The following is a 14,356-nucleotide window of genomic DNA, read 5'->3' on the forward strand; positions in this document are numbered from 1 at the left end:
GTTCCCCTGTTCTCTTAGAAGTTCTTATTATTGGTATTTTCCACATCAATGTCTAATTTGATGACCAATACCATTTGTTCAGAAAAGAACTAGTTATCCATACACTATTCCTATAAGTGATATTCTTTTTGGAGAAAACTAAGAAACCTTTGCTCAAGGCATTCCTCTCAAACCAGAATTCCAGAATTACCATGGAGGCCAAACCACTGAAACTCCAGCTGGGAAAGCAGAGAATACTTGTACATAGTGGAGATAAATCTCACATTCATCAAACAAGAAAGGGGAAGTCTAAATGGAGTTTGGGGCTACCAGGATATAAGAGAAGTTATTAAAGGGAGAGTTACTATATAAAGGACCCCTGTAGTGATGACTATTACAAGGTATAAAATGACTAATTTTATAAATAGCCCCCCAAGTTGTGTTTTATAAATGTGAATTTTTATGTGGCTGGTTTCTTTGAAGAAGGGATCACCTATAGTGGTGTAGAAATTTCAGATGTATGAAAAAGTCCTGGAGGGAAGCATGAGGACTCTGTCCTTTGTATTTAAATAATCATTTGCTCTCTTGAACCTCAGCATCATTCTCCCACAGATCATAAGGATACGCAGTTAAAAAAAAAAAACCCACTGATTGTGGGAGGGAAAGAAGCACAATCCATGCTCAACCTCCTTTAGAGACAGAGACACCCCTAGGAATATATAAATGAGCGAGCTCCAGCGTCGGTAACGATGAACCTTGTGAGAACTGAGCTGGTGGGGGAGGTGGGCGGTGGCAGGGAATATGAGAATTGGGGAAACCTTCAGCAGTTCACATTGTACTATCTGCCTTCCTCCTCTGTGTGTTTTCTGAGTCAGCATTAGCTAAATTTTCCAGAAAGCTGTCCACAAAGTACAGCCTGAGCATTCAAGGGACGTCACTCATTTCCCCTAGTGACCTTGACAAGTCAGAAGCTTGGTAGCAGGGAAATCCGGATGTCTCAGTCATGAACTGGAGCAGTAGGGGGGGCCCACATATTTCCAGAAGTCTCCATCCAGACTGGTGATTATCTGCTTCTGTTCCTGCCAGTGCCCATTGGAGGTGCTTCTCTGGCTCTGAAGGGGCTGGCATGATGGCCAAGTACTTCAGCCTGGTGTTGCTTCTTGCCTCCATCTGGACCACAAGGCTCTTGGTCCAAGGCTCCCTCCACGCAGAAGGTAGGTTTCTTACCAGATTGCCAGCATGAGGCAAGGCAAGATCTTGCAAACTGTCCTAAGCCTACCAAGTTCTTGACTGAATTTCTGGGGTGGGGGGCGACCCTCCAAGTCAACAGAAGATCTCATTGGTAGGATTGCTCTGCCAGAAATTTTCTGACAGTATTTGTCAACTTCACCCAAATGATTCTCATTTGCCTTTTATGTGCTCTTGACTTTTATTTTTTGTTATGAGCTATTTTTAATGAGAATATTTTGAAACAAAACATTGAGGGAAGATTTATTTTAAGAAGTGTTTCATTGAAGAAGCAAATGATGACTGTGAAAAAATTTTAAGCAATCACTAAATCTGGGGAAGATGGCTAACTTTCACAGAATATTGGTCTGTTTTATGTTTTTGGAAGTGTCAGTATAATTATTTTAATATCAGTTTTACTATACTATCATGGAATGCATTCTTTTAAAATATGCAGTAAATAACAAATTAACTGAAACAAATCTGTGAAAATATAAGTTTAAAAATTAGCCATCAAGCTCCCTGCCAAAGAAATGACTTGAAATGATTCCTTTTAGGCTTTTGAGATGCCTAAATGGTAACCATTCTGCACTGTAGGCAAAAAAAAATTGTGACTCAAATCACTTATTACAGCTCTGGGCAAATGAAAATCTGAGCACTTTAAAAGGAAAATTGTATTGTTAAGCTGAAAGATGCACTGAGAAATATGTCAGGAACAGACATCCAGACTTGGTTCATATATTGTCATATTCAATTTTATAAGGGAGATTAGGTTACATGGTTGGTTTTTCAAATACCAGAACTATTACTTTTAAACAAGTTTGGCCCTCTTGGACATCCCCCTGGGAAGACTATTCACTTTTCCCCAAAATACTGCCATTTCTCAAATTATTCTGGAACTTGTTCTTTGACATTGTCTCATTACACTCTTTGGGTCATCCTCAATGATGGCAAAATTTTCCTAAGGAAATTAAAATTTTAGAAACAACTGAAGATTATACAAGAGTCATGACTGGGGGAAAATGTGGTTAATGAAATAGAGTGGATGAGGATGGGCACTGGGATTTTTGAGGGTCTATCTATCTATTTCTTAAGAAGATGTTTTATAGTTGAAGGAACAGGCTCAGTGAGGCCAAGTAACTTGCCTGCTCTCATAAAGGCAGTACATAATGAAGTTTAGGTTTGAATTCAGCTCTGATTCCTCGGTATATACTGTTTCTACTAGGCTGGCTGTTTCCTAAGAACTCTTAAGGAAGGGGTTACTGGAGCATCCCTTTGATTCCAGTTCCCCATCTTTGTCCTTAAATAGGAAAGCATAAAATCTACTAATATTTGTTGACTGCCTACTATGGACCCATCTTCCACCAGATACAAATTACCTAATTTAAAACTTCTGACAAAAATTCTATAAAGAAGATACAACTACCCTCCTTTTACAAATGAGAGTGCTAACTTGCCCAAAGTCCCAAGGCCAATTAACAATAGAAGAAATATTCAAAGCCAAGTCTCTTGCCCAGAATGGATCTATCATTCCTTGTAATAACAATACTTAGAGTAAAGATGATGTATGATGAGAGAGCATCAAGACCCATTTTATTGTGTAATTAATATTCCTTCTCTAAAAGTATTCCCAAAGAAGCAGCCATAAGAGTTTCAAACAATAGCAAGCTTATGAGTTAAATGAGCCAAATTCCAGGACAAATGGTGTGTTCCAAGAGTTCATCTCAAGGGGTGTGTGTGTGTGTGTGTGTGTGTGTGTGTGTGTGTGTGTGTATGTGTGTGTGTGTGTGTGTTCATCTTCTCCCCATGAACACAGTGGGAAGCAGAATAGTGTCCTAGTTAAGAACCGGGGTTTTAGTTATCAATCATAGCTGGGTTTGTGCCCCCAAACTGCCACCTAGTTGCTCCATATCCTGGAGCTTGGGAAAGTTATTCAATCTCCCTGAGCCTCAATTTTCTGTTAAATGACACAGGGTTTGGCACAGAGTAGCACCCACAGATGATAGAAGTTGGAAGTAACTTTGGTATCAGTATTAACATCGGTGTTGAATAGTGCACAGTCACAAGACACTGTTCTGTTACAAACACTCACATTGAGTGCCGGCTCTCTGGTCTCCTTTTTGCTGAGAGCAGGGTCTGGAAGCAAACAAGGCTAGCCACAAATACCATATATCATATTCACTTCCCTTCCCCCAGCCCCCTGCTCCAGAGCATGACAAGGTCATATGGAGGACTTAGAAATGATCTTTCCATGTTTGCAAGAAGAAACTTCCTTTAAATACCAACTTGGACGGTGGTCAAAGCATTTGACTGGCCGTCCGATGCACAGATTTGTGTTCAAGCAATTACCTGGGAGACTGAAATGCCCTTTTATGGACTTCTGTGGAGGAAGCCCAATAAGAATAAAATACCTGAATGCAATGCAACTTTGCAATTTCATCCAGGTCTATACATCCAGAACCCAGAGGGAAGGGATCAAGAGAACTCTCAGATTCATTAGATTTTGAGTAAGAGATTATTCACATCATAACTGATCAACTGCATCAGCTCCCCTAGGGAGATCAATCATTAGCAGTTTAAAACCAAAATGCTTTGAAGGTAGCATAATGATACTCTGTTATGATGTATTAATACCTACTATATGGCAGGCACTATGCTAAGCATTTATCTGAATCAACTCATTTCACTTGTACCACCCTATACAACAGTTGTTCTTCCAATTTTATAAATATAGAAACTGAGGCTCAAGGAGATGAAGTAACTAGCCTAAGGCCACAGAGCTAGCAAGTGACATAGGTTAGATTCAAATCCAGGACTGACTCGAAAACTCTACTTCCTTTATTTAGTTTCTCTGCCATGCAAGCTTCATGATCTGACTCCTCCAGGAACTTCTGAGTAAGCCTGCCCCCCAATGGTCAGAGAAGACCTAGGACTGAGAAAGTTCACATTCTGTTCTACTAAGTACCACATTTTTTAACCCATCTCAGAAATAGTGGTCTCCCTAACCAACATTAGTTTAAAGTATTGCTAACTATTCTGTTAACCCGAGCCCTGAATTCTATCTTTCTCAAAGCCACAGACCCTTCATGTTATAGACTCCAAAAGGGTTTGTAGCAGCTGTGTCCCCTAGACCACACCCCAGGAACATCCATGGAGCATCCGTATAATGAACAAGGTACCTTGATGCAGTGAAGGAGGATGGACTCGGGTCTAGAGAGAGGTACAGCGTGGATCAGGGCAAGCACCCACCTAACCCAGCAGGATGTCCTTGCAGAAAATGCCTGGCCTGTGTCCTGTTATTTCTAAACTTTAATCCCAGCTGCTGAATCAAAACAACACTGTTGTGCTAGGAAGGAGAGCCTGCGGGCAAGGACAGCAGCACACTGAGGACCTATGTGATTCCTTTGCAGAGCTTTCCATCTCAGGACAATGCAGACTCAGGGGGGTCGTCCTTGTGAGCAAAAAGACAAACCCGCAGCTGAATTTCACAGAAGCCCAGGAGGCCTGTAGGCTGGTGGGACTCACGTTGGCCAGCAAAGACCAGATTGAAGCTGCATGGGAAGTTGGCTTTGAGACTTGCAGGTGAGAAACAGCTGGGTTCACGAACTCTGCAGGAGCTCTTTTGGTTCTGTGTTCTTGTTCAGAAACAGAGATCAGTGTATCCACTCAATGAATGTGTCTTCTGTTACAGCTATGGCTGGGTTAAAGATCAGTTCTTGGTCATCTCTCGGATTTTCGCGAACCCCAAGTGCGGGAAGAACGGGAAGGGCGTCCTAATTTGGAGAAATTCACCTAATCAAAAGTTCAGGGCCTATTGTTACAACTCATCTGGTGAGTCAGATCTGCAGTCTCTCCACATGGCATGTTTTCTCTGAGTTTCTATAGCTCTGTGACCTGTCAGAAGAGTAAGACTGAGCAGCCACAGAAGGAATCATGGTGATGGCCATGGAATCCTCCCAAGACTGCCTCTTCGACCAGGCTAGAAGCAGTGTGCCCCTCAGAGGGAAACATTAGGGCAACACAGGGAGAGGGCACCTCAGGAGGCTCCATCACCCGCCCCTTTCCAGCCTATAAGATAAACAAGAAGAAGGGATGGAAACATCCACTATGGACAAAGCAAGGTACTAAGCGATCTCACTGAAACTTAACAAGCTCCCTAGGAGGTATGCTCTATCTTCCCCATTTTATAGACGAAGAAGCTTAGTTCGGAGGACGTTTAAGTAGCTTGGTCTAAGGTCTCCTCACTCTTAAGATTCACACACAGATCTCACTCTGTGGCCACGCTCTTTCCAGTATCCCACATTCCTTTACAGGAGTGGAAATTCAGGTACTGCATTTGATGTTGAAGCTAGAAAATAGAACTGATTTGCTCATGGCCACGGGGTCATCCCTTCAACCTTGTTTGGAGACCTCAGTCGCCTTCGCCCAAGTGCTTGACCTAAGTAACTTCTCCAAAAGTTGTCCTTTGACTAAACACTTGCTCTCACTTTATCATAAGAACCTCTGTCTGATTTATCACTCTTCACAGATACTCATAAATCATACCTTCTAAAGGTCAGATGGCTCAGTGGTCATTCTCTAAGATCCAAGAGATGAAAGGTCACGGGCAACATTTTGTTGCCCAAAGGCAGCATAAGATCCAGGCAGTTCTCTGAACCAGGGGCCCTTGGCCTAGGAAGGGCCCTGAAAGAGGCTTTGTCCATTCCCTCACTTCACGGATGAAACAACCATAGCTCAGAATGGAGGTTTGTCTGGTTCAAAGTCCCACAGTCAGTTGACGGCAGAGCCAAGACTGGAACATAAAGCTTCTTCCCACTTTTTTTCCACCATCCTCCTTCTCTCCTCTGCCTCTTCCACACATCACTTTTGGCTAGGGAATCTGTGGTTCACGCCTCTGCTTATCTCATGGCCAGTTTTCACCTGTCAAGTGGTCTGGCCTTCCTGCCAGCTGTCAGTGCGGAGATAGGACACCCAGCCCTCTGGGCTAAACAAAAAGGAGTCAGGGAAGAGGACCTGGATTCCTCTTGGTTTTATTTAACTTGTATTTCCATTCCCTACATTCCCTGTATACTTAAAGTCAGGTGTAAAGGCTTGGTTAGACTCATGTTCACTGTTTTGGGCAAAAATACTTCATAATGATGTCATGTCCTTTAGATCATAACAAAAGGTACTTCATGTCAGTTCATCCTACTATTAATATGCTATTTGAACAAGATGGTGGCTGCCAGGCTTCTCTAATGAACTCAGAGCGATATGTCTTCCCCTTTGCAGTGGATAGGTAATACCATCCACTATGATAGTGTGATATTTTGGCACCATGCAAATATTCTGACCCCCAACCATCTCTTACCTGATAGTTCAAGCAGACAGTAATGATCCTTGCTGGACTCAGTTACTATATACAGGGCTGCAAAATGATAATTTTCTAAATCTATTCTTTTTTTTAACTTTTTTTTATTGAGTTATAGTCGGTTTACAATGCTGTGTCAATTTCCAGTGTAGAGCACAATCTTTCAGTTATACACGAACATACATATATTCATTGTCACATACTTTTTTGCTGTGAGCTACCACAAGATCTTGTATATATTTCTCTGTGCTATACAGTATAATCTTGTTTATCTATTCTACATATGCCTGTCAGTATCTACAAATTTCGAACTCCCAGTCTGTCCCTTCCCACCCCCACCCCCGGCAACCACAAGTTTGTATTCTATGTCTATAAGTCTGTTTCTGTTTTGTATTTATGTTCTCTTTTTTTTTTTTTTTCAGATTCCACATATGAGCAATCTCATATGGTATTTTTCTTTCTCTTTCTGGCTTACTTCACTGAGAATGACATTCTCCAGGCACATCCATGTTGCTGCAAATGGCATTATGTTGTCTTTTTTATGGCTGAATAGTATTCCATTGTATAAATATACCACATCTTCTTTATCCAGTCATCTGTCAATGGACATTTAGGCTGTTTCCATGTCTTAGCTATTGTAAATAGTGCTGCTATGAACATTGGGGTGCAGGTGTCTTTTTGAAGTAGGGTTCCTTCTGGATATATTTCCAGGAGTGGGATTCCTGGGTCATATGGTAAGTCTATTCCTAGTCTCAATCTATTCTTTCTTCTGCATTTATCAGCTGGCATTCTTTGATAAAGAAGAATCTCTCTCTCTCTCTCTCTCTCTTCCTCCCCCCCCTCCCTCCTTTCCTCCCTCACACACACACACACCTCCCTCCCCATCACACTACTATGGTCACATGACATTCTGCTTTGTGTGTTCAATAGTTATTGTCAGTTTTACAATTATTATTCTTTTCTTCTTCTTGATACTCAAATTGTCCCAAATTTGAAGAGTGGAGCCCCTTCTAGTTGACTTTTGTGTCCTTTCCCCCATTAGTCTTTGAGCAAGTCATTGCTTTCTCGCATAATAGCATGTCCCAGGTTCACTTTGTACTTTCCCTGTCCCAGACATGGAATCAGCCATTTATTTCTCCAAGGGGCTGTGTGTCCTTTGAATGGAGAATGTTAATTAGAGACCAAGTCTACATGCAAGTTGTTCTCATTACTACTCACATTTTCATTGCTTCTCAATCCTTTTCAGTGGGCAGCTAGGGAATATATATATTTTATAAATTATGCATTTGTATTGATATTTCCAATTCAAATTTAACAATTCAAGTTTTTCTTTGTTTACTGTGTTTTTACTTGCATCTTTTTTCCCTCTTATATGGAAAATCCTTGTTCCCAGTAAAGAATATATTTTCTTATCCTACAATAGTTTCAAAATTATAAAAACAACATTATTAGGAATAATAAACCTACTGAGTGGAATCTGAGATTCCTTTGCATTTCTTTTAGTCCTTAGAAGGTACCCCTCTAAGGATGTACTGTCAGAGAATTCTGTTCAAAAGTGACTTTGTTAGAGCAGGCAGAGAGCTAGATATGAGCAGAGAAAGGGGGGCACAGGCCAAATGGCAGGAAACCATACATCTTGTGAGCAGCAGGGGACTTCGGGCAGACAGAGGAAAACAGGAACCTCTAGACTGACAGAAACCACACATTTTGGGGTGACAAGGGTCCTGGAGGCAGACAACGAAAATGGGAAAGGCAGGAATCTTCAGCATCCAAATGCAACCTTTTGCTCATTATGCCCTTATTTTAATAAAATTACCCTTGCAGATTAGAAGTACCCATCATGCACCAACGCCATGACACTTCTGATCCAGACTAAATAAGGGCAAAAATCCCTCCTCCCCTTGGGAAGGGGGAGTTGGGATGAAAATCAGGAAATACAACCCCAAGCCCCTCCCTCCCCAATGAATATTTTGCCCACTTATTTTTACACCCTATGTAACCAGCTTCCCAAAGAAACAGCACAGCTGCTCACCCTTGCCTGCACACTCACCCCTTGAGAGAGTCCCATCTCTTAATAAATCCTCACTTTACTTTTTTGACCTCCATCTCTCTCTCTCTCTAAATTCTTTCTGCGACAAGAACCTACTCTCTGGTGACAACTTGAGATTTGTTACCCTGTGTGGTTATGTTATCATTTTGAAATAATTAGGCTCACCTGCTCCTGTTTGCCATCTATGAGGATCAGAGTTACCCTAACCCTCAGCCTGACACTCGTCCTGAACTTACCCAATGTCTCTTTGTTTTTGTGACTTTCCTTTTTATTGCTGTCTGGTGAGCTCTGGGGATCAGAGTAACCTTAGACCTTATCCTAATTGTCTTATTGCTATCTTTGTGAGCTTTGGGGATCAGACCAAAGTGCTTTTAACGTTCTGTGTGTCCCACCTGTTTCATGCTGTTCTCACTGCCACAGTGCCCCTCTTCTTCATCACCTGGTACCTTGTATCCTTTATTCAAGTCTCAAGTACCATCTTCTTTGGCATACTCCTTACTCCCAGAGTTCCTCTTGGGCTCCAACCACACTGTGCTGTATCTATCAGAGCACTTGGCACATTCCAGAGAAATTATAGTTTGGAAGGGAAGGAGAGCCAGGTCCTAACACTTCCAGGTGAGATGCGTTGTGCCCCAATCAGTTAGGGACCACAGGACCAGATTGCTATTGCTCCCTCACATTGTGGCTTTCTTGGCTACACTTAAAGAACAGAGAGGCAAAGGAAACTCATTCTTACGGATCTTACATGTTGTACCATGCGTGTTGTACTGTGCATGTTGTACTTGTATGCTAGGCCCTGTGTGTGTACTCTCTCATTAATCCTCAGTAAAACGGTACAAGTGTATCATTTCTACTTTTCAAGGGAAGTAACTGATGCTTAGAGTGTGCTTTGCTGTGGTCACAGTTGATAGGGGACAGAGCCAGGATTGGCTCTGTCCCTTGGTAACCCCAAGTTTGTTTTCTATCCCAGCACAATATATTGTGTTCAGAATGTTTTTCCCCCAATACTAAGAAAAAATAAACGTTAATTTTTTTGGAAGGAAGTATTTAGCACATGCTCGAGTATGGCAAATGTAACTAAAAGTTCAGGTCAGAGGTCAAGGATGATGTCTATTTGAACAGAGGTCTTTTCAAAGTAAAATGAATAGTGTAAAATATTGACTGAATGCCTAGGTGGTCAAAATGTTTTTTCATGTTTACCATGGCATTGAATGCTAATTTTTACTTAACTTTCAAAAATGAATAGAATTCATTTTTCTTCATAGCTAACATTCCACTTGGTGCTACCCACTGCCACAATATTTGTAGAGATTTAAAATAGATGCAAATTCATATTGCAATATATTGCATGGCTCTGCCATTTACTAGCTGTGTGACTTTGGGCAAGTTATTCAATTTCTCTGAGTTTCAGCTTCCTCCTCTGTGAATGAGGGTTTTATAAAACTGTTGAATGGAGTGCCATGGTTGACTCAGAGCCACAGGTTCAGCAAATGTCAGTTTCCTCTCAACCACATTCAACAGATTCGATAGCAAACCTACATCCATCCCCGGTCCCCTACCTCCTTTTTTGAACAAACATTTGATGAGCACAGAGAAAGCTGGTTTTAGTAGATCCTTGTCCTGAAGTGATATCATGTGTGTGTATTTGGTCTCCCCATATACTCCTTTCTTCATTTCACTTTTCCTTCCCTCCTTCATTCATCAGATATTTTTTGAGCATGTACTATGTGCCAGGGGCAGTGCACATACTTTGATGACCAGAATAGACAGGGATCCTGCCTCCAAGTAGCTCCCAGTCCAGTGGGGAGCAGTGTAACGAATCATGACAAGGAAAGAACAAGGAGGGGCAAGAACACTTGTCTAGGGACCCAGTCTAGTTATCAAGTCTGCTTAGGAAAGAGATGCTCAGTCTGAGCCCTGAAGGACATGTAAGAGCTAAATAAAGAGAAGGCAAAGAGTCTCACGGGTGAAGAAAACATCATGATCAAAGGCTTGGATGTGAGAGAAGGCACATCAGAGAACTGAAGGGGAGTTTCAGTATGGCCAGAGGAACGAGGGAAAGACCGATCAGGTGAGGCTGGCCGTGTCAGCAGAGGCCAGATCATGGAGGGCCTTATAGGCCATGCAGTAGAGGCAGTCACTGAGAAAGATTCTAAAGGAATAATATGGTTAGATTCGCATCTTTGTAAGACCATTCCAGCTGCAGTATAAGGGGGTTGGAGGAGAGGAAGACCAGTTATGAGGCTGTTGCAATACTTACTTGCTATTTCATTATTTCCCTCCCCTGACAGATATTTGGATTAACTCATGCCAGCCGGAGGTTATCACCACCAATGATCCCATATTCAGCACTGAAATGGCAACACACACAACAGAAGTGACTGTCAGAGACAGCACATACTCAGCATCCTCTGCTGAGGGACCTTACTCTGTTACACAGACTGTGTCTCCTGTTCCTGCTCTGGCTTCCACTTCTACTCCACGGAAAAGAAATTTAATTTGCATAACAGAAGCTTTTATGGAAACTAGCAGCATGTCTACAAAAACTGAATTATATATTGAAAATAGAGTAGCGTTCAAGAATGAAGCTCTCGGGTTTGGAGGTAAAACTTTCTGCATTATGTGTATGTGTTTGTGTGTGTGTGTGTGTGTATGTGTTTGTGTGTGTGTGTGTGTGTGTGTGGTGTATTTATGTATAACAGGCAAAATTAGCCTATATCCATATTGGGCACTCAGGACCTGCCAAGTACAAATAAAAGCTTAATGTAAACTCAACCTTCATAAATCATAGGACTTGAGGTCTCTAAAGAATCTTAATGATTAAAAATCATGAGTGTAAAAAATAGCTTCACTCTTTAAAATGCAAAGACTCTTACAAGTAAACTACTATCTATTAATATACAGAAGTTTTTAAAAAATAGAATCTTAAATGCCTATGATTAGTAGGTTTGTTTTCCTATTTAAAGGAGGAGTCTTAATGAGCTCAAAACTTATCTCAAAGCCACAAAGAGGAAATGGATTCTGTTGTGTTGCAATTTCTAAAACAGAGAGAGTGAGAGGCAAACAAGGTCAAGGATTCTACAGGCAAGAAGCAAAAAAGCACATGTGCGCCCAACACCCTAAGAGGCCCCTGTGTGGCCCCAGAGTAGGCTCTTTTCCTTCACTGTCTGCAGTCTCCATCCTGCGGAAGGATGATGTGTTAGGAGAGCAGTGCACAACTGTGTCCAAGTGAGGGACCAACAGGCCCTGTCTCTGTCTCCCCCAGGTGTTCCCACGACCCTGCTGGTACTCGCCCTCCTCTTCTTTGCTGCTGCCGCTGGCCTAGCAGTTTGCTACGTCAGAAGGTAGGGTTGTTGGTACACTGTGAGTCTTGTCATCTTTGTCACATCCGTATCTTGCATTTAGCCAAGGTTGTTCTTAGCATCCCCTCCGTCAAAATGGAGCTGGCAGTCCTCTTATACTGTAGATTTTCTCCCTCCCCTCACCTGTCCTCCCTATCACCCAATCTTTCCTACTATTTCAGCTCATGTATGTTATCCAGCCTTTAGATGTAGGTCAATGGCTGTCCCTTTGAATATTAAGAAGTAAGAAGAAAAGATTGACACCTAGAGGAAAACATATATGCTTTATTTGATTTTCTGTTCTTTGTTTTTGATGAGAGGGTTGTGAGGTCAGCCTAAAGTTTGGCCTGCAAACTTACGGTCCCATATAAATGAATCCATTCCTGTGGGGCTGTGTTAAGGCATTTGAGCATGCCTGGGTTAGCATCTCTCTGAAATAAAGGTTCCCAGCGTACTCCGTCACTATGGGCCATCACAGACTAAGTGTTATCTACTAGTCCATGGGTTACATAGAAGTCTCTCACTTTACTTGCATGTTTATGCCTACAGGTATGTGAAGGCCTTCCCCTTTACAAACAAGAATCAGCAGAAGGAAATGATTGAAACAAAAGCAGTGGAGGAGGAGAAGGCTGATGACGGCAATCTGAATGCTGAATCAACGAAAATCGATAAAAAGCTGGAAGAGCCGAAGAGTCCACCCAAAACCGCAGTGCGATACCTGGAAGCTGAAGTTTAGGTGAGAAAGAAATGAGAGGACACACCTGAGGCTGATTTCCTTCCTGATACATGTCCTGGCCCCAGATCAGGAGCCTAAAAGGGCCAAAGAACCAAACTAGAAAGTCCACCCTTGGTGGCTAATTGAAGTCAGCTCCAGGCTACCTTTGGACTCTGGAGCTCACCAAAGGGAAATCCCTTTTTCTTATTGCAGTCCTTTCTGGACCCTATCCTCCTACCTCCAAAGCTTCCCACAACCTCTCTAGCCTGGTTATGTCCTAATAATATTCTGGTGGGAGAAAGGAGCTTGTGCAAAGCATCAGGACCTAAAAGAGCTAATCAGAACATGTTTGTCAAGAGGACTTCAGGCTGGCTGAGAACCGGTGAGTTGAGAGCTAGGAAACCATTGGATCAAGGCTTTGTCTATTGATTGATTCTACAGCTCAGATCCTTTCTTCAGCTCTGGAAAGGAAACACCACCTGGCAGGTCCTTCTGAGGCAAGAGCAAAAGAAGGAAGGAGAAGTTTAGCAACTGAAGGCCAGGAAGATTCTAATGACTTGAGACCCAATCTCTGCAAAGCCAAAATAAGCAGAGAAAAAGAATGAGGCTGAGGCTATTGACAGCATCTTGTCAGTAGGGACTGTAACTACAGACAGGGCCAAAGTATTCATCTCTGAATAATTTGAGTTGGAATCACTTTATAGAACCTACACATACATACTTTTCTCTCTCCCCCACTGCTATTTTCTCTAGAAGAATATACTTTTACAAGAAATGCCCCCCCAATCTCTTACAAACTTCTATTTTTATCTGAGTTACAGAAATCATTACTGAATAAAATTACTGTGTTAAGAAGCAGTAAAATTTAATAAACATTTGCTGAATGCCTACTCCATGGCAGGACCTGTGCAAGCTATTACATTCTGGAATTGATTATTATTCATCAAAAATTGCATATGGTAGAATGTATGAAGGTAACATTTTTCAGTATTAATATCTCCAACTTATCCACTTCCAAAACCTTTTTTTTTTTTTTTTGCTGAGACTAACCTCATTATTTTCTCATTAACATGGCAACCACTATAACCTTAATTTATTTTCAACATACCTAAAAAGTACATCATTGCCTCTATAGACCAAAGCACATTTTTCAAAATGTCATTACCAAGTACATCACTAACTCTCCTTTCTCCAAACAAAGGGGCCTGAAAGGGGCAAAAATATTTGTGCCGAAAAAATAAAAGCATTTAGAAAATTTCTTTGCTCTCTTATTTACATAGGTGCGTTATACCGTTCATGCAAAATTGAAGTAATCCGCTGTTTGCAAAAGTGAGAGACAACTCTGGTTGTTGCAATACATCCATAAACCCAATGGTACAGACATCACCATGTGGGGCTCTCTTGCTTCAGATGGTCTTATTTTAAGGAGGTCAAGTATACACACATAATTCAGTTCTTTACCTAGGATTCAGGTCCTACATTCCAATCTGTTTCAGAGCTCTCAGAGAACCGGAGATTCAGGTTGGCTCATTTGGCCTTTTTCTCTAGCTTTCCCTCTCCCTCTCTCTAGTCTTTCCCTGTCAGACTGCTAATATCTTCTTCCCCTCACCAGTAATCCCACAGTTCTATGGTCCTTTCAGCTCAGAAGCTATACCCTGTTGGCATAGTCTCTTATGGTTGGCCCACAGAGTATT

General features: G+C 41.8%; 1 protein-coding gene across 1 annotated transcript; it reads left to right on the plus strand.

Moving 5' to 3' along the window:
- The first annotated feature begins 753 nt into the window (after positions 1 to 753).
- On the plus strand, positions 754 to 13,921 carry LYVE1 (lymphatic vessel endothelial hyaluronan receptor 1). The gene is made up of 6 exons (XM_010977148.3): positions 754 to 1,193; positions 4,617 to 4,788; positions 4,898 to 5,037; positions 10,898 to 11,209; positions 11,872 to 11,950; positions 12,497 to 13,921. The coding sequence occupies exons 1-6, from the start codon at positions 1,106 to 1,108 to the stop codon at positions 12,681 to 12,683; spliced, it is 978 nt and encodes a 325-aa protein (XP_010975450.1). The 5' UTR covers positions 754 to 1,105; the 3' UTR covers positions 12,684 to 13,921.
- The last annotated feature ends 435 nt before the right edge of the window (positions 13,922 to 14,356 follow it).

Source organism: Camelus dromedarius, chromosome 12, assembly GCF_036321535.1.
Source record: "Camelus dromedarius isolate mCamDro1 chromosome 12, mCamDro1.pat, whole genome shotgun sequence".
NCBI lineage: Eukaryota > Metazoa > Chordata > Mammalia > Artiodactyla > Camelidae > Camelus > Camelus dromedarius.

Bases quoted from the DNA above. Each gene is read 5' to 3' on its own strand.
- LYVE1 (XM_010977148.3), top strand. From the start codon at position 1,106: ATGATGGCCAAGTACTTCAGCCTGGTGTTGCTTCTTGCCTCCATCTGG. The intron at 1,194-4,616 runs GTAGGTTTCTTA...ATTCCTTTGCAG, and splicing joins AGGCTCCCTCCACGCAGAAG to AGCTTTCCATCTCAGGACAA. The intron at 11,951-12,496 runs GTAGGGTTGTTG...TTATGCCTACAG, and splicing joins GCAGTTTGCTACGTCAGAAG to GTATGTGAAGGCCTTCCCCT.